The sequence below is a fragment of the Phallusia mammillata genome, chromosome 3 (genome assembly GCF_965637545.1).
Source record: "Phallusia mammillata chromosome 3, kaPhaMamm4.hap1.1, whole genome shotgun sequence".
In the NCBI taxonomy this organism is placed as follows: Eukaryota; Metazoa; Chordata; class Ascidiacea; order Phlebobranchia; family Ascidiidae; genus Phallusia; species Phallusia mammillata.
In genome coordinates, this window is record NC_137254.1 from 22852242 (window position 1) to 22875646 (window position 23405).

Below are 23405 nucleotides of genomic sequence, written 5' to 3' on the forward strand. Positions count from 1 at the left end.
CACCTGTGACGAAGCTGGGAACGAGCCGACGTTCCGTGTGTCGAAATACCCAGAACGAGCTTCAATCGAGCCCAAAAATTCGGGCTCTTTCAATAGATGCACCCAACTTCCGTTTGTGGGTTTCCTGTTTGGGGGTACGTTGCAATGCAATCACGTTTCCAACGTTTGACATGGTCGAATAGTTGGCAATCACGTGAGCGACATAGATGTGTGGTAAAGGATGGGTCTGGTGCTTGTCTCGCAGTTCGCCCATCACAAGACTGCTAGAGGGAACTTGGTCGCTCGAATTGACGCGCTACGTCGCACCTTTTGCTGCTCTTGCGCCTATTCAAGGGCATGACGAGCGCAATAAACCGGCAAGTTGATGCATTGCCAAACCGGATTTAATTTTTGATCGTTTGTGGTGACCCCACACAGCATTGCAATTGCGAAGTTGCATGGTATGACATGGTTGAATGGTTAGCAGTCACGTGCTGGTTACATTCGTGTGAAATGATGGCAGAAACAGTTAAGCTACTGGCATGAGAATTCTCAACAGACATAATTTGCCAATTACCGATAGATGTCGTAACGAGCACAGTTATTTCACTCAGCAGTGATACTGGAATTGGCTAAGAAACCGAATTGATCGGCAGGAACTAAGTTTATGAATTTATAAAGTTTTCTGGTTATTATTCTTATCATAAACCGACATCCCCAACCCTAATAGCCGCCAACATTTTCACACAACCAGCTTTTAAACATTCGCAAATGTTCTTTGCGGCAGCTAACGGTATTCAGCAAACTTCGTCTGATTTTAGGTTTTATGTTACTAGAATTGTCTGGCGGAGACTAGGCAACCGTTGCCCGACAATCAACATCCGGCAAACATCAGGTCAAACTATTATGTAATTGCGATAACTCTTATTCTGCTCTTTCGTTGCTACTCCTATATTTCCACAGTATTTAACGAAGTTAATTATTTTTCTACATTTATTCCACGAAACACTGAAGCGTTTATGAGTCTTGTAAGTTATTTGAAGTTGTTTAGTTCGATTTTTTGGGCATTGCACCTGCTGTTATAAAATGAATACTGCAAGCGTTTGTAATGATTATTTATAAAAAACGTTCTTAAATTCCAATTTCTTAAATACTGAAAAAATTGCCGAGTATAGCACTTTGTTCTTAGTTTTAGGGTGTTAAGGGTGTTGCAATTCAAGCATATGATAAAACATCTCAAACATCTGATAAACACAAATCAAACATATGATAAACACACAAAAGCAACATGTACCAATTGTATGTCAAACACATTCCCACCAAACATATATAGAATTATTTTCAAAAAGAGCCTGCTATCATATTTGCCTACAAACATGTTAGATGCCATTAATTTGCAAAACGCTCCGCTGTGGGTTGTGAAATCAACGAATGAAACTGGGGTACACATTTGCAAAAAAGAATTCAAAATAAAAAACATGCGGTTGTTTGGTCGTAGCTGTAGCTATACTGCTTAAAGTCTAGTGCAACATAAACGGATGATTTGGCAAGTAAAATTTTACACGCAAGTTTACAAAAACTAGGCGGTTATATAATAGCATCGAGTCATGTTCACATAACTACGCTGTTATAACTACTCACAATAAAACCGAGTAATGATAATTTTCACTCCGTTATACTGTCAATTTCTGCTCCGAATAACGCTACACTCCAAAATGCATTTTGCATGTCGCATGGAAAAAGTGTTTCAGTACAGCTATCCTGTTGCTCTTTTCTCTTGTCGTTTGCTTGGTCATATTGTTTGTTGAACCGCCGGAATATAAAAATTCGTGTTGTTTCAATCCATAACACTAGACTAGATAGCTTCATGCTGCTTTGTGACTGTAGCTTTTAGGTGATCGATGTCTGAATTGTTTCGAAGTGATGGTCGAATTTTGGTGAATGATTTCCATCTTCAAAACAAACATATAAAACGATGTTGTAAATCTTAGATCATTTTTTTAAAGACAAGCTGCAGGTAGATGTAGTCGACTTTCTAAACGCAGGAAGTAAACATTGTGTTTTCAGTTGATAATCTTTTCATACCAACACCTTTATCAACCCTATATAACTTATTTTTTGGGGAATATGATTTAATTTACAATCAGATTTTAAGTTTTGTTCAAGTACTTATTGCAGTCGTCATTTAATATCCATGAATCGCAGAAGTATTTAGCTTTAATGTTTATTAATTAGGCAATATCTTTTAGGAAAATAAATAAGGATTGTGGTAAGAAAGGGATTCAAAATATTGCTGTTTAAAATACACGAAACGCATTAAGTTCCGGTGATGAAAAAATCCGTTTAACTATGACATGGTGTTTTTTTTTCAAGGAAACTAAACCAACTTGGAAAAAATAAGCTAAAGCATACGTAAACATTTAATAAATTGTTTTCAAACAAGGCCACAAGCATATTTAGTTTTCTAGATCTAGTTGTTTACTGTTTAACAATTAAAATTGTTTTTCTCACCTTTAGGGATGTGTTGATTTTATGTTTTTTGGCTTTCGTTAACCGTGGGCGGCAGCTGGTAGTACAGTCACGTATGACACGGAGCAATCCGTCGTTGTTGGTTTCACGGCACTTCAAAAATAATTGAACATGCGATTAGGCGTTAAAGCGGTGTTGGATTTTGGGGGTTGAATTTTACAGATTTAAGCAGAGTGAGAACATGAAAAATGTAATGGCGGAATTTTTAAAAGAATATATTTGTGTGTTTTATAATGTAAGCTACCTGAAACTTGCAGGATCCACACCAGGTTAGCTGCTGATTGTGGACGGTTTGCACGAGACTACATCACGGTAACTCCATGTAACATCTGAAACGAATTGCAAACAAGTTAAACGAAATGCCAACAAGGAATCAGAAAAATAAACTTATTGCAATAAGAAAAGATTGTTGTAAGCTTATTTGCGTGTGCAAAGAGCAGCTTTTTATATCCTAACCACAAAGTGGGTATCTATCTAAGGGTAAACTAAATTGGACTTTTGGGCTTGAAATTTTCATATATAATCAGTGTGGAAACACGAAAAGTGCAATAATGTAATTTTAAAAGAAATGCGTAGATTAGTGTGTTTAAAAATGTTAGCTACCTGATGCTTGTCTGGCCTTCATCCGATTGTAGATAGTTGCTAATGGTGGCGATTTGCACAAAACGAGATCACGACGAATCCATGTAACATCTGAAACGAATTACCAACAAGGTGAACAAAACCAGCGAACACAACTTAAAACTCCGGGGGGGGGATATTGTTGTGGATTTGAGGGTTTGCTAACGATTTTCGGACGGTTAACAGTTTTAGCGGATTTACCACACTAATCGTTACTAAACTGGTTTTCGGTTGTGACATGAAAACAGACCTTATACGGTTTTGTGGTATTATGTATTTCGTCCATAATTTTAGCGCCAGTTTTACGAAAAAGAACGACAACTATAGCTGCAGAACTTAGTGAACTCCCAAAACTGGACATCATCAAAAAAACAACTTCACTATACTACTGTATGAAAACATACAATACATAAAAATAAAGAGATATATAGTGCTACCACCTGTGAAACCTTAAAAAATGTTACCAAATCCTACAATCTGTAAAAACGTAATAAAACCCCTAATAATCTGAAAAAACAAACATATTAGTTCCAACCTCCTGAAAAAATATACAGTTTAAGAAAATCCTGTAAAATCATTAAAAACACCCCTACAACCTGTCAAAATAAAAAGGTTATCTAAAACCTGTAAAAAACATTAAAAATACATCCCTTAAATTTACAAAAATTTCCTACATCCTGTAGACATATTTAAAATACCCTGAACACCTGTAAAAATAAAATGAAGAGAAATAAAAAGAAATTGAAAAAATGGTCTGTAAAAGAAGGTCTGTGAAAACAAAAATGGCCTAAAAATCTTATAGAAAGCATGAAATTTATCCTACAACCTGTGAAAATTCTTTAAAAGTCATAAAAACACAAACTTGTTGAAACCTGTTGAATATAAAAAACAAATTTAACACCTGAAAAAAACGTTTAGGCCTACCTAAAACCTGTGGAAACATAAAAATTGAACTAAATACAAATGAAAGACTACACCTACAACCTGTGAAAACAAAAATAATTGTAACCTGTGGAGAAACCAAATAACAATATAATTAGAATTGTAAAATTAAAAAAAAATATTGTTTCCAAAATACCTGGCATGAAATATTGTTTCCAAAATACCTGGCATGAAAATTTTTCAACACTCAACATTTTTCTCTGTATGGTTTTGAAAGTTCTCATTTCATACTTTTGAAAATAATGTTTTTTTATGAAAGAAACACAGCCACATAAAAGAAACCTGCAAAAAACAAAAAGATTAGTAAAATAAATCCACACGTTATAAATGTTATTACACAAAACACAAATTACTCTACAAATAGCCTAATATGTATATAATACACAATTCCAGTTGGAGAACGCTGCCAGCCTGACATAACTGTACAACTAACTCATTTCAAGTTACATTTTCGCACCGAAAACTAACGATGGTGATCCACGTGGTTAAGCGAGCGACAAGTGATAAAACAAAACACATACAAACAAACATTATCCTGACCGACTGATGTAAAAAGGCACAACACCCCCCAAGAACTGGTCTAACTAATACAGAGTTAAAAGGACAGAAAAGATTGTGAAGACGATTCTGTTGGTGAAAAAGGGAAAACGGCAGAATAACAAAACATAGTTTTATCGGTTATAACAATTTGAATAACTATTGCATTTCAGTAAAAAAAATAGCTTTAGCCAAATTGAGAAATTTATAGATTGTCTTGACTTAAGAAAATATGGCAAAGTAAATAGAAAAGACTGTTTTGCGTTCGTCTGCTTCGGGCTTTCCCACCGCGTTATCTGTAAAATATAAAGTGGAATCGCCATCGTCCCTGCCGCCGCCGAAGAAAAAAACACAAAAACACATCTTTCCTCGACAATATAAATAAATTTCTGCCTGTTGCTAACCTGCATACAACCGTCGCATCTTAGCCTAAGAAAAGTAGAAAGTGAGTCTGCCGTGTTTTTCAACTACCAGACATTGTCGGGCAATGTGATGAAACTATGCCCGTTAATGAAAGGCGGTTGAGTCAACCAGAGAGTGCGGAATCGATAGATAATATAAATAAGTTAGCCTAAATCCACGAAAGAATAAAAAAGGACATGACCAGCAAAAATTAAAAAAGGCGTTTTAGTTTGTTAGCACTGTATATTATCACAAATTTGAAAATTCCCAAATAGGAACAATGAACATTTAGCATCACATTGTTAGACACCCAAAGTCTCAGCTGCTTCATATGGAAGTAAGAAAAGACCCGGATGCACAAACAATGGACATAAAAAGCTGGTCAATGCCCGAAATCCACAATATCCCTAATTGTTACAGTTAATACAGGCGCAACCGTTTTTGTTTAAAAGGGACAGTGACATTTACAACGTATAACTCAACCACAACGCGTCATTGTCCCTTGCCCTCCGAGTCCCCCCGTAAGGACCCAACTGAATTACGCAAGCGCAGGGCTGGGAAATTTAACAACAGTTTACGCCCTACCAGGGTGGATCGCGGAACTTTTCGGGCAGAATGCTATGTCGGCCTCCTCTGGCCCAAGAGCCTGGGCCTTCATTGAAAGTAACGGTGTCCGTACTTGGTCCCGCCTGCACCGCGGCCAATGCAATGCGGTGGAGGCCATGCCCAGGCCGTGTTTCTATGCGCACCTTATTTTAACTAAAGCCATTTAACAACGCGCCACACCTAGCTAGAAATCGATCTAAGCTAAAGACCCTACGTGGCGCGCGAATCCCAAACGTACCCCACCTATGTTACCTATCCTAAACCCTATTTATAGAGTGTCACCGTATTTCTAGCCCTAGCGCCAACTAGCTACAGTAGTGACACTCCTACTGACTTGGGCCTTCCCTTGTCTTCCATTGACAAGAAGAAGGTCACTCACCCTATGCGCCGCAAGTTAGCCTAAGTTAGGGCCTAAGCAATTCCGCAATCCTGGTTGACGCACAACAGACTCGGGATATACTAACGGAAAAATAGAAGTAAAGTCGGTGGTCCGCTCGTGGTTGAAACGACGATATACGATGACCAAATTGACGTGTCACGCCTGAAATAAAATTGTAAATGTTAATAAAAAGTACCAGTTTTATTGTTAATTGAAATAATGCATTTCAAAATTGGTGACAAAGTGTTTTAACGTTACTGTTGAAATTTTGACCCAAACATTCGTTGTAACCGGACTAACATACAGGAACTACATCTGCATTAAGCACGCGAGAAGCGCCTTTCGCAAAAAGCGCCGTTTTAACGGCAAGTAAAGCGCATGGACATGATTAGCTGTGTTAAACTGCCAGACAAGTCCAATAGTATTGAAAAAGTGGTTAAATAAGGTAAATGAAGTAAAGGGTCTCATATACTTTCAACCCGTTTTGTAAATATAGCAGCACAAATTGTGAACAATTTCAACCACACAAATAGATTTCTAAACCCAACAATATTTAACATTGATATAAAAATGTTACCTTAGGGACAGTAATTATCCTTGTATGTAACAATACGAAACTAAGTACAAAAGTGCTGTCACAAATCACAAAACAAATAAACAACAGAAAGAACTCACCTCTAACGCTGATCGGTGCACTGTGATTGACCTCCGTCTGGCACAAGTGACTGGTGCAAATGACCGAAGCAGTTCGAAGGTAAGGTTGTGTGACGTAATTACACACAAAAAAATAATCGAATATTTTTAAATCGATATTTGTTTTACCAGTGCAAAAAAGTAAGCCTAATTTTTTATATACATTATATACATAATATAACATTATATTTTTTCACAAATTTGCACATTGCTCAATTATTGTATAAATGCTGTATTTAATGTTTGTCTGTTTTTCCATTCCATATTTCAAAGGCTTATTTTCCGGTTACTCAAAATCATAGCTAACTGTTCATAAATTCACCGCTGGTTGAAGGCAAGATTTGCTGGTTTGTAATAACTTTGGTAAAGGTAAGACAGTCTACCACACAACTTTTGTAATCCTTTATTTGTTTGTTTTTTTCAGCTTCGGAAGTTTTTATTCGTACAAAGATAAAATACCCCTTTTTTAAACAGGCATTTTTTTTCATACATACATGAAAATACCTGATGTACTCTGACGACCTGATGATGACAAAAGTAAATGTCGAAACTTAGTCATACTTTACACAAATTCTGGCTCTAATTTTTTGGCTCAAATAAAAATACCCTTTTCAAGTTGAAGTGAAGGACAGCAACCTTAATCCGCTGCATAATTCGATTTTATTATTTTCAACTTTTTCAGACTAACTAAAGGGTGCTCAGAACTGGACCTGTCGTACAGTTATTGTGAACCGCAATCGTATACGTCAGGGGTCACCAAACTTTTTTGACTGCGGGCCGGATAAGTCTAAAAATAATTCGCGCGGGCCACATAGTTTACATGTCCTAGCGCCGCCTTTCAAAACTTAGCCCGCGAGGCGATTTTTCTAGGTGCGCCAAGATTTGGTCTTGCTACAATCCCATTTAAAATCTGGTGATGCGACTGTTAAAATTGTATAGGTCGTCTCTTACAAGCAATGCATGTATGTTACGTCACAAGTAAAGGCATTTGTTTGCGCACAATTGACACTAGTAGTCTTGTCTGTGACGTAACAAACCGACTTTGGATCAATCCTGGGCGTTGTAATCCTATTAAACTAGGTAATATTATTACATTTTTCGTAAGAAGTTTATACTTTTTGAATGATACAAAGATATTTTTTTGTACGAGCACATTATTAGGTCCTTTATTAAAGAGCATTATTGCAACATTTTTTATTGACAGTAGTTTTTAAGGAGTGCGCCGCAACCAATTTACAACATATGTTGTCTAAAATTTCACCTTTTTACCCGTTGAAACTAAAAAAGTTATTTGAATGTAGCCTGTAAGTTGTTTTAGTGCGGACACTCGTCCATATTCAGTCTACATTTTTACGTGTTATTTATAACGGCGTGTTTTTTTACAATTTATTTATCGATACGGACTTGTAAACCTGAATAACATCTACATAATGTAGCCTACAGCTAAACAATTACCAAACTCATCAATCATTTCACAAAACTTTTACTGTCAGAGCTAAAAAGACTGTTACAAGTTGTCAAAAAACACATTTATGTTAAGCAACAACAAACCACAAAAACAGAATAGGTTTACGTGACATTGATTTTAAGATTAAACACATTTGCCCGAAAATTTTGTTGTCATTTTGACACAAAGCCACGTATTTCTAGCGGCTTTTAGTCTTCGGTTATAAAATCATTGATGTGAGATTGAATAAGTGATACCAAAAAGCCAAACCAGAAGACCACAGGAGGCTTTAAAAAGTTCCGTAGGATAAAACAAAGTTGTAAGGGGACCTGAACCCAAAAGCACAAGCCCGAAGTGCGGCCCATACCCGAATCGTTTTTGAAAAGCCAGTTTTGGCCCGAAAGCTTGATTGACAACCCTACAATAAAAAAGGCATACATAAAGGACAATGGCTTAAACAGGACGTTTTAGGGCTGTTGGAGATAAGGTTAAGTGCAGCAACTAGCTACTTAGCTAGGTAATTTATTTTTTTATATTGCTACACAGAATGTGAAGTCAGGCCCGAATCAATTCCGTCTGTTCAAAAAATCCTAAGCCCAACCAAAATTTACGAAGCTACAGCATGGTTCGTTCGTACATGATGTTTTGCACAAAACTAGTTGTAGAATTAAGCATACGTAATAATATGGACAGAAGAAATATAGCGATCTACAACGCAAACTTAAAATGCACAGTAGAGTCTCTTACTCCACAATCTTAGCCTTTATGACGAATATACTGAAAATATACTGACGAGTCAGCAATATTTGAAAACAGAGATTCATTTGCTCAAAAGAAGCAGTGGTCAGTTTACAAACGACTTGGTACCGTTAATGAGGTACTACAGCAGACCACGGCAGTGTAAGAAAGAAAAGACTGGTATAGCTTGGAGCAACGTACCGTGAAACCCTAATGATCGAATATCAGCAGTAGTGCGTTTCAGTTTTTTACTGTTAATGGGGCCAAGCAAAATTTGTAACAAACCATAAAACGTTGCGAGCGAAACAAAAATATGGGCTTGTCCACCGCATTGGCGACACACATCAAGTTTTCCATTACCAAATCGCATGGTAAAACGTTGACCTGAAAAATAAAAGACCATTTAGTTATGACAAATGCGCTTTATAACTTTAAATGAAAGGGGTTAAGGTTCCGAGGGTTTATGTCGTAAATGGCTATTTATGTGACCAAATAAGTTACTTGTTACATAGCCTAACTCACATGTTCTTTTGACAGATAAAGTGTGTTGTGTCATAACATGATGTAACAGGGACCGGTAAAACGACAGTCTGTTGGCAAAGATTAAATGTTAGAGATTTAACAAACTATGACAGAACACAGCAAAGTGAGAAAAGAAATACACTTTATAAATCATTAAAAGATGTTTCGCCGATATATGTCAAATCCCCTAGAATGGGGTTTGCTGGCACCGGATTTTCGTTTAGTGTTGGCTGAACGCATGGACTACGCCCAGAGTTAATGGCACAGAAAAAGTGCGCACATCTTTAAAATGAGGCCAAAATGACTAGATTTCCAATTATAGCACAGGCCCGGTTTTACATAGCAGTCGCTAGGTCATTTTCACCAAAGTTGTAACCAAACTTGCAATAATTGTACTTTTTGACGCATTTGCAGCAGTGGGCTTAAAGTGTATTTTGTAACCAGTCGTGCCCTAAAACAATTGTGGTAAGAAAAAGACTGGTATAGCCTGACGCAACGTACCATGCAACCCTAATGATTAAATCAGCAGTAGTGCGTTTCAGTTTCTTACTGCTATGCCGAAAAAACAGGTCTTTATTCAAGGGAGCAGGTTTTAAATGCGTATTCTGTAGACCTTACTGTAGTTTGCTTTATGATGTTTTTTAAATAAGTTATTTTATTTAAACGAGTGTAGGTGTTTTTGCTAATCATGGGCGGAAAGCATTCTGTATAACACAGTGGTTCCCAACCGGGAAGGTACTTTGATTTTTTTACTTGTGGTTTGTAAATATACTCTTAAACTCTAGGAATAATAAGTTGATAAAATACCCAATTTTAAATGACTTTTCTATGGTTTAGCATCTAATATGTAGTATATTAGGATGGAATTAAAATGATCTGGATTGTTGAGGGTAGAATTCGTCGAACAAGGTTGGGAACCATTGGTATAAAATTGCAAGTTTTCTACTGACGCATCAATGGGCTGAAAGAGGGTAAACAAAATATTGTATGACGAAAACAACCATACGCTGTGCCCTTGGCCAATGTGTGCAGCGCTCAACTTGTTGCAACAGGACATGTTGTTCCAATGTTAAATAACGTCTCAAAAAATGCGCCCCAAGCTATATGTTCGTACTTCAATAGTCAATATACGTTACACAACATGTAATTAGCCAAGCATGTAATATTACTTCCGTTTTTCAACTAACATCTAATTTTTCGCCAGTCTAACAAACAATTCCGCTGAATAACAAAGACTAGTGAGACTAAAAAAGCCTACAGTAATTTGAATCGGTTGTGAAAGAAACGACACAAAAACTAGGGAATAAAAGGAGTATTATAAGCTTTCATACATACACACAAAAAAATATATTTATATATGTATAAATATATCAGCAGGCATAGTATGTATAAGCCCTTTGGGTTGCGTTTTATTGTTATTACTATTATCTTCATGGAATGCTAGCAACACTTTGGCATTTTATTGTCTTTTAATTGGAGCGCCGGGCGACTCGACTTGGCAAAGTGTGTGCGCGAGACAGTTCTACTGCTAGCAATTATGGCTTGGTTTACCTTAAAAACCATTCTTTTCAAGATAATCCTGTTGCTTGAGATTGACGTTTAGAAACATTTTGAAACCAAACATTATGATTGGGTCCCCAGAAAAGATTGCCGTTGTCACCGAGGTAGGTACTGTAATGTATCAAACAAACAATATTTGTAGGGCCGATTTAAATGGACTAACTGTCTCGTAAAGCGACAATGGTCCCCACCCCTCAGTAATACGTTTCGCATACTATTAGCCACAGATTATTTTGTTTCGTGCGTAAACCACGTGTTGCAGTTAGATTAACTGTCAATGATCGCCGAACGAGTAATATCAAGTATTTGAACATCATTTTCTCCAAATTTGTCGTTCAACTGATGTAATGCTAAACAAAATACTATTTGGTTTTTAAAGAACATTTTTTGCTGACGTTTCGCCCACCAGAACGGTAGGGTTTCTTCAGAGTAATGAATGATATATTGCACACAAGCAAAAATGCACAAGCGCAGCGGGATAAACTGAAAAATTACATTACACCAGTTAAACGACAAATTTGTTGAATATGCAACCTGGTGGACGAAACGCCTGTTCCGTATTATCATTTTCTCCACCAGCCCCTTGAATGGGTGAAATTTTATATGTTTAATATAGATGTTGGTGTTTTGCAAAACATGTATTTCCAGCATTTTATTCCACTAGACCCGTTTTTAATATGCCATTTTGTGTCAATTGCTTTTTTCACATTGTAGTCTGTAGCTCCACATGGCCAATTTTTGGAGCCAGACATGGAAATTGTTGCAGTTTGTAAAACAGGCCACTGTAGTAGAGTCAACAATATGTTTAACCATGGTGCTTATCACATCTAACCAACGCCTCTACTGTCTTATCATTGTGTATAACTCAGACAAAAAGGATTGTTAAAGTGCACAGGAAAAGCAAGAAAATGCATTTAAAGAAATCGATGTGAGGTGTGTATTTTTAGGGCGCAACTCCAGGGTGCTACTTCAAAACCAGATACACGCTTTGTCTGATGATGACATTGGGTTTGATGAACAGTTATTCTCTACGAAGCGGTATAAATGTTGCTATACTTGACATGGTACGATGCAAATGCTAAACCAGTGGTTCTCAAACTTTTTCATTACTTTTTCAAAACGGTCCCTTTGCCATTATTTCGAGGGCTGACGGTCCTTTAGCTGGGGTGTGTATTTCAGAAAAACGAAAGTTGATTGCAGTATTTTAGCTAGTTATGCAAAATTGCGCATAATAATGGTCCAAAGACAGCTTCTGACATCACAAACAAGACAAAAAGCATTACGATTGTGCGCGAACAATTGCATTTTTGATAGTTGTCATTCAATAAAGGCTATTGTTTGGCGATAAGGACAGTCGATTCTCAATTCATATTTGGTTTAAACTTATTCGGTGACACAAACTGACGCTAAATAAGATTATAGAATTACTTCAACCGCTTTGCGGTCCCCCCAAAATTGCCTCATTGACCCCTAAAGCCTTTAGGGTTAGGCTAAAGGTCCGCGGACCCCAGTTTGAGAACCGCTATGCTAAACCATACAAATATCATTTAAATTCAGATCTTTTGTCAACTTCAAATGTTATATTCCCAGAGCCAAAGTTTCAATTTACAAACCATACAGAAAAATAACCTATAAAATAGAGATAATTATGGTGAAATTTTAAGCCCAAGTAAGTGGAAAAAATCATTTATTGGTGGGTGTCACTAATTAGAGCCCTCACTGGTTGCCCCAGAAAAACACCTTGTCACCCCTCTAAGGGGTAAACGGGAGCTACTTGAGAAATGCTGGTCTACATATTGACCCTGTGGTTCTGTTTCCAGGTTGATGAAACACCAAACAATTTCACCACTGATAACAATTATTTGTATAAAACTGAGTGCGATGTCCAGAATGATACATCACAGCTAACAAAGCAGGTCAGTATCTGACAAGATAACCAGTACTGCATTTATTATATAATGCATGCAATGTAGCTCTTGTTGGTGCCTAATTTAGATTGTGGGTTGCTTTTTTGGTGTCATATTGTTATTTTGGTGGTTTTACTATCTTCTCACCTTGGCTTAACTTAATTTATTGGGAGTAACAACAATTAGAAAGGAAAACACTGTTTTTTTTCTGTTAATTGAAGATCCATACGTAGAAATCGGAAGATGCAGGAATAACTAGAAGGGGGCTTAGCACATTTTGTTGTTGCATTTACACTATAACCTTTTAAAAACATTAATATATTTCCTATGCTTATTTTGTATTGGGTCCCATATTAGCCATCATCTTTTATAACCTTAGTCGTTTCTGCACGCAGAAACTCATGGGTCCCCACACATGCAAAGTTGAAAATAATGCATTTCAAGAGATAACCATGAGAAAGTCGGGTGTTGTAAGGTAAAACACAGTGATCGCACTGGTCTTTAATTATAATACTATGTAGATTACAAACTATATCAATTTAGATTCACCCCAACATTCTTTTTCAAAGAAAAGTAAATAGTGGCATAATGGGGTAAAACAAAAAATGGACACCTATGAATAGCAAATTCAAGCTGTCCAATTTTCATTTAATTTGAACATTGTTAAGGGTCACCCATTTTAGGGATTAGTTGGTTAAGTTGTGGTGCTACAGGGCAAAACATAACATGTGGGGACTTAGTATGTTCAAGAAACTGCAAATTTCATATAATTAGGATGTTTTTTTAAAGTTCATTTATTTTAGGGGGCTAGTTGAGTAAATGTTGGGGCTACAAGGTGAAACACATCAATTGAAACGTACAAATAGCATGGTCCACATGCTACCTAAACTTTAGCCAATCCCGACACTGTTTAATAAACTCACCCATTTTAGGGGGCTAATGGGGTCCAACACACAAACTAAAAAAATCTGAAACCTCAATGACTCAATCAATAGTACTGCAAAATTTCAGCCCAATCTGCCAATGTTTAAAATTTTGACCACTAGCGGTGTTTTGAGCAACAACCGTTGATGTTTCTGATGTCATAGGGCTGTTAACAAGCCCCTAACTGCCATGGCGCAAAAACGTCTACCAAGCAACCCACAAACATGAGTAACACCTGACTGGTTGCCCTTGTCACACTGTTGCACCAAAGAAATCTTTCGCTTGTAGTGCCCAGTAACATACAAATACGTTTTACACTTTAGGGGCTTGTGGGGTAAATATTAGGACTACAGGGTTGAACACAACAGTCGACACCTATAAATAGCATACTCTAAAACAGGGGTCGGCAACCTTTTAGGCGATGCATGCCAATTTACTTGTTATTTCCATGTGCTAATGCACTCGCGTGCCAACGCTTTTTTTAAATAATAGTGGTTTGTGCCAGCATATATCAATAATAAAGAAAATGCAGAGTGTTTTGTGCATGTAAAGCTGAATTTTAAGACAATGTTACGATAAAAACTGAAAACAAGCAATGTAACAGGTAAAATTGTTACTTCAATATAGACACACAAATCGGTTGGCGTGCCATGAAAAACCACCTTCTGTGCCAACCTTGGCACCCATGCCAGGGGTTGCCGACCCCTGCTCTACAAGCTATCCAAATTTCAGCCAATTCTGACACTGTTTACAAACTCACCCATTTTAGGGGGGCTAACGGGGTAAATACTAGGGTTATCTGGACAAACAAAGTGGGATGCACATCTACATAACTATATCTACCATCTATATAAGTTTCAGCCACATCCATCAAACATTTGATGGCAAAACGAGTCGGACAAACTTTGGGAAAAAAATATCCATTTTAGGGGGCTAGCGGGGTAAATACTGGGGTTATCCGGACAAACAAAGTGGGATGCACATCTACATAACTATATCTACCATCTGTGTAAATTTCATCCAAATCGATCAAACATTTGATGGAAAAACGAGTCGGACAAACTTTGGGAAGAAAGAAAATAAGAAAAAATAGAAATAAAAAAAACACAATTTGAGTAAAATCAATATGTGTCCCCCAGGGGGGACCCATAATAAGTGAGACAACAATATGCGAATCTTTATGGCCATGTTTAACAAGTTTGACATTTAATTAAAAACTTTGCTTGTGTAACAAATCCCCCCCCACACACATCAGTTTAAAAACCAGTGCCTTATTATTGTTACTCACCTCAACACTTGCAAGGTTCCCACAAGTGCACATTTCATCTAGAAAAACAAAATGTATAAAGTTTTAGGGAAAATGCCACAAACTAAACAATGTTTAAATGAAAAAAACAGTTGACAGAACAGATATGTATGATGCTCCTTTTGCTAAACATTAAAAATGGTCAAACTGATTGACTGCAACAAATCATTTTTGTTCAGGTGGGTGAATTTAAATGGACCATCAATCAACAAACACTACTGCTAGGATGCTTTTACTATGGGTATTCCATCATGAACATTCCAGGAGCCTTACTTGCCAAACGCTTTGGTATTAGACTTGTGCTTGGACTAACAGGAATACTGTCTTCAGCTCTAACAATGTTAATGCCCATTCTTGCATACCAGAGCTTTTACTTATTGGTGATAGCACGGGCCACAGTAGGGTTGTTACATGTAAGTATGTCTTTTTTGTACAATTAAACTATAATGGCCAACTATAATTTTGTCCAACAACTGTGTTATTCACAAAAACAGATTAGTTTGGCCCAAATCCCAGTTTAAACTAAATATCAAATGACACTTGGCCCAAATTTTATTCAATTAAAATCCCTGACTGTCTGATAGTAAAGACCTCTGTTGTTCAATAAGTAAAAATGGAATGAGGTAATGGAAAGAGTATACTTGACTTGATGTCATTGACAGCCTATTGATGATTACAGTGCAGGCATGGACCTAAAATGTATCTTAAAAAAACTTTCAAAGCCCTTTTATGGTAAATATACTAAAATATAGCTGTTTCAACAATAAACATTATCATCATCAGTCCTAAACAGAAAATTATGAAACTTGGTTTACACCAAAAATGGCAACTGTGTCAGCACTGATCAAAATTGATTGTTAACAAAACCTTTATTGACAAGCCTTTATGCAACAGGGGGTAACGTTTCCAGCTGTTGTAACAGCATGGGGAATATGGGCTCCCCCATTGGAACGAAGTCGTCTTATGTCTATTACATTTGCTGGAGGTGCTATTGGAGTTTGCTTAACATTTCCTGCTGCTGGTTGGATAGTGAGTTCCATTAATTGGGAATCAGTGTTTTATATAACAGGTAATTCATGGCAACTAATATTGGATTTTTGACAGGCTATTTAACATGGGGTGTAAATGGCTGTAAAAAGAATTCAAAGGCTTCGTGTTGGGACAGATTAGCTGAAATTAATTGTCTGTTAAAAGTCCTAGGATCAAATCAAATTCAATCGCTGAGCTTATTTGTTTTAAAACATATGGTTCCTCAAATCACAATGCTAAAATAATTACCATATCTCCACAACTTTGAATTGATTTGAAGCACGAAAGGTAGAGGGCAAATTTAGTGAAGAAAAAACTAATTTGCTGCAGTAAAGTAGATTTATATACCTTTGAAAGGGCAATGGTTCAACTATAATGGTTACAATTTTGATTATGTATTGGTCATATGTATTACAGTTTTGTCAAAGTATGTACATTGGTTTAGGTGCTATCGGAGTGATATGGTCCATTGCATGGTTAATTATAATCCATGACACCCCAGCCAAGCATCCAAGAATATCCTCTCAGGAGAGAAAATATATTGAAAGCAGCATTGGGATAAAACAGGTAAAGTATGGAAACAGGAAATGTTTTAAAGATGGCAGAATGATTATCAAAACATGACAAATATATTGGGACACTTACTTGTACGTGTATGGTTGGAATGTTCCAAACAGTGAATTGTCAACCATGTTTATTTGATTATGAGCTGAATGTGGAGGTATAATGTAAGCTACCCATAAATTGTAAGCTACATGATGTAATGTAAGATACTACTGTTTCATAATTAATTATGGGTCCCCTTCCCTGAAGGGGACACATATTGATTTTACTCGAATTGTTGTTGTTGTTTTCTTCCTTTTTTTTTCTTCCCAAAGTTTGTCCGACTCGTTTTTCCATCAAATGTTTGATGGATTTGGCTGAAATTTACACAGATGGTAGATATAGTTATGTAGATGTGCATCCCACTTTGTTTTTGTTGATAACCCCAGTATTTACCCCGCTAGCCCCCTAAAATGGGTATTTTTCCCCCGAAGTTTGTCCGACTCGTTTTTCCATCAAATGTTTGATGGATTTGGCTGAAATTTACACAGATCGTAGATATAGTTATGTAGATGTGCATCCCACTTTGTTTTTGTTGATAACCCCAGAATTTACCCCGCTCGCCCCCTGAAATGGGTGTTTTTACCCAAAGTTTGTCCGACTCGTTTTTCCATCAAATGTTTGATGGATTTGGCTGAAATTTACACAGATGGAAGATATATTCATGTAGATGTGCATCCCACTTTGTTTTTGTTGATAACCCCAGTATTTACCCCGCTAGCCCCCTAAAATCTGGGAGTTTTTAAACAGTGTCAGAATTGGCTGAAATTTGGATTTCTTGTATAGTATGCCATTTATAGGCGTCGATTGTTGTGTTCAACCCTGTAGTCCTAACATTTACCCCACAAGCCCCTAAAGTGTAAAACGTATTTGTATGTTACTGGGCACCACAAATGAAAGATTTCTTTGGAGCAATAGTGTTACAAGGGCAACCAGTTGTATGTTGCTCGTTGGTGGGTTGCTTGGTGGTCGTTTTTGTGCCATGGCAGTTAGGGGCTTGTTAACAGCCCTATGACGTCAGAAACAGTAATGGTTGTTGCTCAAAACACCTCTAGTGGTCGAAATTGTAAACATTGGCGGATTGGGCTGAAATTTTGCAGTACTATTGATTGAGTCATTGTGGTTTTTATATATTTTTTAGTTTGTGTGTCGAACCCAATTAGTTGCCCTACTAGCCCCCTAAAATGGGTCAGTTTTTTAAAACGTTAAATAGGATATACTTCAAACAATATCTGGGGTGAATCTAATTTTATAGTTTGTATTCTACATAGTATTATTATTTAAGCCCAGTGCCGATCACTGTGTTTTACCTTACAACACCCAACTTTCTTATGGTTATCTCTTGAATTGCATTATTTTCAACTTTGCATGTGTGGGGACCCATGAGTTTTTGCCTGCAGAAACGACTAAAGTTATAAAAGACGATGGCTAATATGGGACCCAATACAAAATAAGCATAGGAAATATATTTATGTTTTAAAATAGGTTATAGTGTATATGCAAGGGCAATATGTGCTAAGCCACTCTTTTAGTTGTTTCTATAAGCTATTGCTGCCAGGCATAGTATCAAGTTTAAAGAGCTCTTCTGGCAAATGTGATTCGATTCCGGCGTTTCTACGTCCTATACAGGTCGTCTTCATCAAGGTAAATAACAATGAATGGGACTAGTACAGTGCACGAAGGAAAAACGTCGAACGTCGGAATAAAATCACATTTGCCAGAAGCGCTCTTTAAACTTAATCGTTTCTGTTCGTACACAGTTGAATTATTTGTCAAAAATTTGTAGTTAGGCAAAAACAAATCAGCGGCCACATATGTTGATGTGCAATGTCTACATGCAAAACAATTTTGAATGTGAATTAATCGAAACATGTTGGGTGGAAATAATATCTACATGACACATATATAACAGTTGCTGTCGATTGTAAGCTACACAAACTTTACACTAAAAAATTTATAAGCTTGGCTTACAATCAATACCAATAATATGGGTTTGAGAAAATGTACTGCAAATTTTTGTGTAATACTTATTGAGAAGCTAAACTTTGTTTTACAGTCTGCAGCAAAGCATGCAGTCCCTTGGAAACATATTTTCACTTCACCTCCTGTTTTATGTTGTTTTGCTGCCCATTTAGGTGATAACTGGGCGGTACATAGTTTAACAGCACTTGGCCCAATGTACCTTGAAAGAGTGCTTGAGTTCAACACAAAATCGGTGAGAATGAAAAAGTGTTAATTTATACATATATATATACATGTCCTAAATCAGGGCTCTTCAACCGGGGTTCCGCGGAACCCTAGGGTTCCGTACTACCCTTACAGGGGTTCCGTGATCTTTAAGCGTTGCACAGGGGTTCTCAGCGGTTCGGTGTACAAATTCAAACGTAAATGTATCATAACAATATGATTGTTGCAAAAAGCAACGTTTGCCTGTACAGTCTAGTTAACTTTGGTTGCACCATTGATCAATTGTGACGTAATAAACAGAGCCTTGATACACTCTGGCAAAATTTCGAGATAAATGTAGAAATGACCGTTACAAGTAACATGTCAATGCGTTTCAGTGAATCATTTACTTAAAAAAGTCAATTTATATTCTGTGCTTGGGATGTGTTAGATAAAAATGCATGTTTTTTCTTTGATAGCCTACTTGTATTACATTCATTAAATTTTTTTTATTTGGGTTCCGCAAAGCTTGACAAAACACCTTAAAGGTTCCGCGTCACTAAAAAGGTTGAAGAGCACTGTCCTAAATAAAGGGTGGATGACTTCAGACATAACAAAGTTTACAGTCTGTTATTATGTGCGACAGATGTCTCCATCTCACGATTATACTAAACACAGATTATTCTTTTTGCAAACAAATTTAAATGCCCTTAAGAAAATCTATCAACTATAATTTCTGGACCTATTCGCAACTGTGTGAAACCAGGCTTCAAACTTAGTCTCACTTTAAAAATATTTTTACCTTGCATTTAGGCAGGAATTCTATCATCATTGCCTTTTCTTCTTTGTGTAGTCATAACTGTTTTATGGGGAATGACAGCAGATTTCATCCTTTCTTCTAGGTTCTTGTCAATATTGACTGTGCGAAAGGTATACATTATTATTATAGTCATCTCACAGTGGTTCAAATTGCAAAATAACTTAATATAGTACATATTATTGTTAAAGGTCTACCACAAAATACCAATCCTAATAGTGAAACATTTGGATCTTTTTTTGTGTTTAATTTTGAGTTCAAAAGTAAGATCTGTAAGTTGCTGCAATAAATTGACTTTTAATGGGTTGGTGCAAAGTTTTTCACATAGAAAAAAAAAAACGAAACCAAGACAGGATTGGTACCAGTAACCTTGTAATAAACCACACTAATGACTTTTCAATTTGTACATTTTGCAGATTTCATCATCATTGCCACTCGCGTTATCAAGCATCACATTAATAGCAGTGGCGTATGTGGGATGTGATGCATTACTTGTTGTTATTCTACTTGCGGTATGTGTAGGGGTTCTAGGAATGACAGGTAATAAATTTTTTAATCCAACGGTTAGTGATGTTTCCATTTTTTCAAGTTTTATATGTAGGGTTTTAATTTTTGAAACAACAGAAAATCATGATGCATCCATAAAGTGATCAAAACTTATATTTTTGAGGTGTTTATTAAATTTCACACAAGTATCGCAATGATTTGAGACTTTCTTTTAGCCTCAGGTCACTATACATCATTTCTGGAAGTGGCTCCAATTTATGGTGGTGTTACATTTTCTATCTCAAACACTTTTAATTCTGGAGTGGGATTTGCTGCACCACAAATCGCTGGGCTCTTATTGATTGACAATGTAAGTCACTTTTGTACTTCTGCATCATGTCTTACCACAAAATGCTTTATAATATGGTGTAGCTGCAGCGCGCTCAACCATCATCCAGCAACTGTTTCCTCTACTGTTTTGCACTCCATAACGTTTTAACGTTGCGCAACTATTTTCGGCTTGGTGATTGTTTTAGTGGTATTGTGTCGCTATCATTTCTTTCACCTAGCAAAATAAACTCAACTCAACCACAAGCATAGGTAAATGGGTACAAAAAAAATTGGACCCTTTTATTTTTTACTATTTGTCCTTTTCAATTTTAATAAACAATTTTGACAAACCAATTTTGGCATTGCAATGGGTGATAAAACTGGTCATTGGTAAAATGCAGTTAGAATAACTTGCATTAAAGAAAAATAGGTCTTAAGGCAGTACCTTTAAATCAGTGTACAGGATCAGGTATTTTAATTAGTACACAACTGATGAAGTGGTACATGCTTCCAAAGAGCAAGATTTGGAACAAAAATATTCCAAACACAAAAATGAGAACACTTACAATGTTTTCTTGTTGCAGTCCTTAGCCAGTTGGCGCAATGTGTTTTGGTTGGCTGCCTCCATAACGCTATTTGGAAGCATCATGTATGCGATCTTTGCTTCATCTCAAGTTCAAAGTTGGGCACAGGAAAATGACATCAGAGAAGGTAGCACTAAAAAACATAAAATTTAGATTAGTTTTAGTTGATCAGTGTGCCTTAATGTTGAAACATAAATCATATGAAGAGGTGGCATTGATTAGTAAGGACAGCTAAATAACATTTTTCAGCCAAAAATAAAAACAAATGACTTAAAATGATATGGCTACATCTAGCTAGGGTAAAATAAAATACTCATAAACAGGGATCCCGCACAATTTTCGTTTATAAATTCCATGACTTTTCCAAAACTTTTGAAGAAAAAAAAAATCCAAATTTTCATAACCATATTCGAAAAAAATCGACCAATTCCCATAGTAAAACTAGTAAAGAGGCTTTGGTAGATGCAGCCAATTTACCACGCTTGAAACAAATATACATATGTTATGTAATTTGAAATTCCTATCTCTATCTGGCATTTTCAGGTTAAAACAGGCACCAAATTCCATACCTTTTCAAGGACTTTTGTAAAAGTTGGCTTTTTTCAAAACTTTTCCTTAAAAATATAAATTCCATAACCTTTCCAGGTTTTCCATACCCACGGGAACCCTGCATAAAGCAATCAAACAAATCAAACCTGTAATTAAAGCAATCAAAAATAAGGACAATCATATTTTCTAAGACGATGTGCATTGAATTAAAAACAAATTTTATAGTGCAATATGGCAATCTTGACAATTGAATATGGGAGCATTTTAAAGTAATATAAGTCAGTTACAACCTGTTTAGCTTATTTGTTAAGAATGTATTAAACATTACAATATATGTTGCAGAAACAGAAAACAACCTAATGGTGAAAAAAGTGGACACAGATTGAAAATGCAAAAAAGCAATAGCAACGCAAGAGAGTAACACTGTGGTTATTCACTGCATTTGCCAACCACACAGAAATGCTATTTTTCTACCTTATTCATACTGGGTTTACATGAGATGTAACAAACGAACCTATGCAATAAAACATATGAGCTTTGTGTTGAAAGCATCTATATATAGAATTTCTTTTACAGAACTGCTGTTTGTACTTAAAAAGAGCCTTCATAAACTTATTACGCACTATACAACTACCCCACAAAAATGTGTTATTTTAACATTGTTTGATAAATTAACTTTACAATAGTTCATAAAGTGAGTCTAGCAGAACAACCACATTTAAGGCCTGGGAGTCAAACAAACAATACACATTTAACTGTTTGAAAAGAATTAAAGTTTTCCAAACATGTGCAGATGAATATATAAAAATACTTAAATATAGACTTCATCGCAAAAGTTCTTTCCGGCTTCAACATTTATTTTGTTGGTATATTACAACATACACATGATACATTGTACAAAATGGTAATGTTTAAAAAGCAAATTTGTACTATGGTTGTTGCATGCTTCAAGAAACAACCCAAAAACTCACAAAAGGTTTGGTATTGTGTCTTGCAACAGAGTTGGAAAAGATGGACTCCTTCCGAAATTTCTACAGAAAAACATAGTTTTGTAATGTTTGTTTCACCTAGTAAGAAAAGTAAGATATAAATACATGCTAACACAAACTTTTAAATTTTCTCAAAAAACTAAATTTGAATTTATAAGCATGAAAACTTAATTTAGATAACACTGGGCAACAAAAAAATATTTTTTTACTGGTGTCTAGAATGTTTTAACTGATTTTGACTAATTCTAGTGCCCTGATTTCAAAAATGCAATCAGTTTATCTGTATCACGTCTAGTTTTCCTGTTATGGTACATCCACATTTGAAAAACAATCTATATATATGTATACACTATAGTGAAACTGGTTTTGAGTATTTTATTTGGAATTAACGTTATTGCAAGAACAAAATTTCGAATTTAATTTTAAATGTAACAGGTGGACACTCCTTACTAACAAAATTCAACACAAAAAAATGTTTCAAATTTGTAAGTTATCAGGTATACCCCTACACATGTACTTTGGTAACTTTCGAAACTGAGTGGCAGCAATATCGTCCCGTTTAATTGACCAACAGCAGTTAGCCAGGACCACATTATTCCCTCTTCCCTGACACATTTCGTTTTACTGATATCCTGTTGGAACCTTTCAGCTTAATTCTGATCATTTATATCACCTACGTTTTAAGGGAAGTGTAGCTTTATACTCATTTTTGTACCGAATGTTTCAGACCACTTAATAACTTAGTTATGTACTCTTTCTA

General features: G+C 36.1%; 2 protein-coding genes and 2 long non-coding RNA genes across 5 annotated transcripts; 1 reads left to right on the forward strand and 3 right to left on the reverse strand.

Moving 5' to 3' along the window:
• Positions 1-945: 945 nt before the first annotated feature.
• On the reverse strand, positions 946-3580 carry LOC145220159 (uncharacterized). Of its 2 annotated transcripts, XR_013858014.1 has the most exons (5): positions 3387-3580; positions 3112-3201; positions 2753-2837; positions 2491-2601; positions 946-1931 (listed from the first exon to the last, which is right to left on the reverse strand). It is a non-coding gene; the product is annotated as an uncharacterized LOC145220159 (long non-coding RNA). The 2 variants fall into 2 exon arrangements; XR_013858013.1 differs by having other exon boundaries at positions 3112-3580.
• A 1590-nt stretch (positions 3581-5170) lies between these two features.
• On the reverse strand, positions 5171-6824 carry LOC145220160 (uncharacterized). Its single transcript, XR_013858015.1, has 2 exons — positions 6671-6824; positions 5171-6157 (listed from the first exon to the last, which is right to left on the reverse strand). It is a non-coding gene; the product is annotated as an uncharacterized LOC145220160 (long non-coding RNA).
• Positions 6825-8155: 1331 nt separating this feature from the next.
• Positions 8156-19759, reverse strand: LOC145220158 (uncharacterized). Its single transcript, XM_080087439.1, has 5 exons — positions 19693-19759; positions 15075-15112; positions 9396-9463; positions 9159-9257; positions 8156-8553 (listed from the first exon to the last, which is right to left on the reverse strand). The coding sequence occupies exons 1-5, from the start codon at positions 19720-19722 to the stop codon at positions 8345-8347; spliced, it is 444 nt and encodes a 147-aa protein (XP_079943565.1). The 5' UTR covers positions 19723-19759; the 3' UTR covers positions 8156-8344.
• Positions 11688-22271, forward strand: LOC145220154 (sialin-like). Its single transcript, XM_080087436.1, has 11 exons — positions 11688-12019; positions 12776-12871; positions 15272-15505; positions 15987-16161; positions 16567-16688; positions 18781-18939; positions 19704-19820; positions 20124-20247; positions 20430-20563; positions 21108-21234; positions 21999-22271. Exons 1-11 carry the CDS (start codon positions 11951-11953, stop codon positions 22040-22042), a joined length of 1401 nt encoding a protein of 466 aa, XP_079943562.1. The 5' UTR covers positions 11688-11950; the 3' UTR covers positions 22043-22271.
• The last annotated feature ends 1134 nt before the right edge of the window (positions 22272-23405 follow it).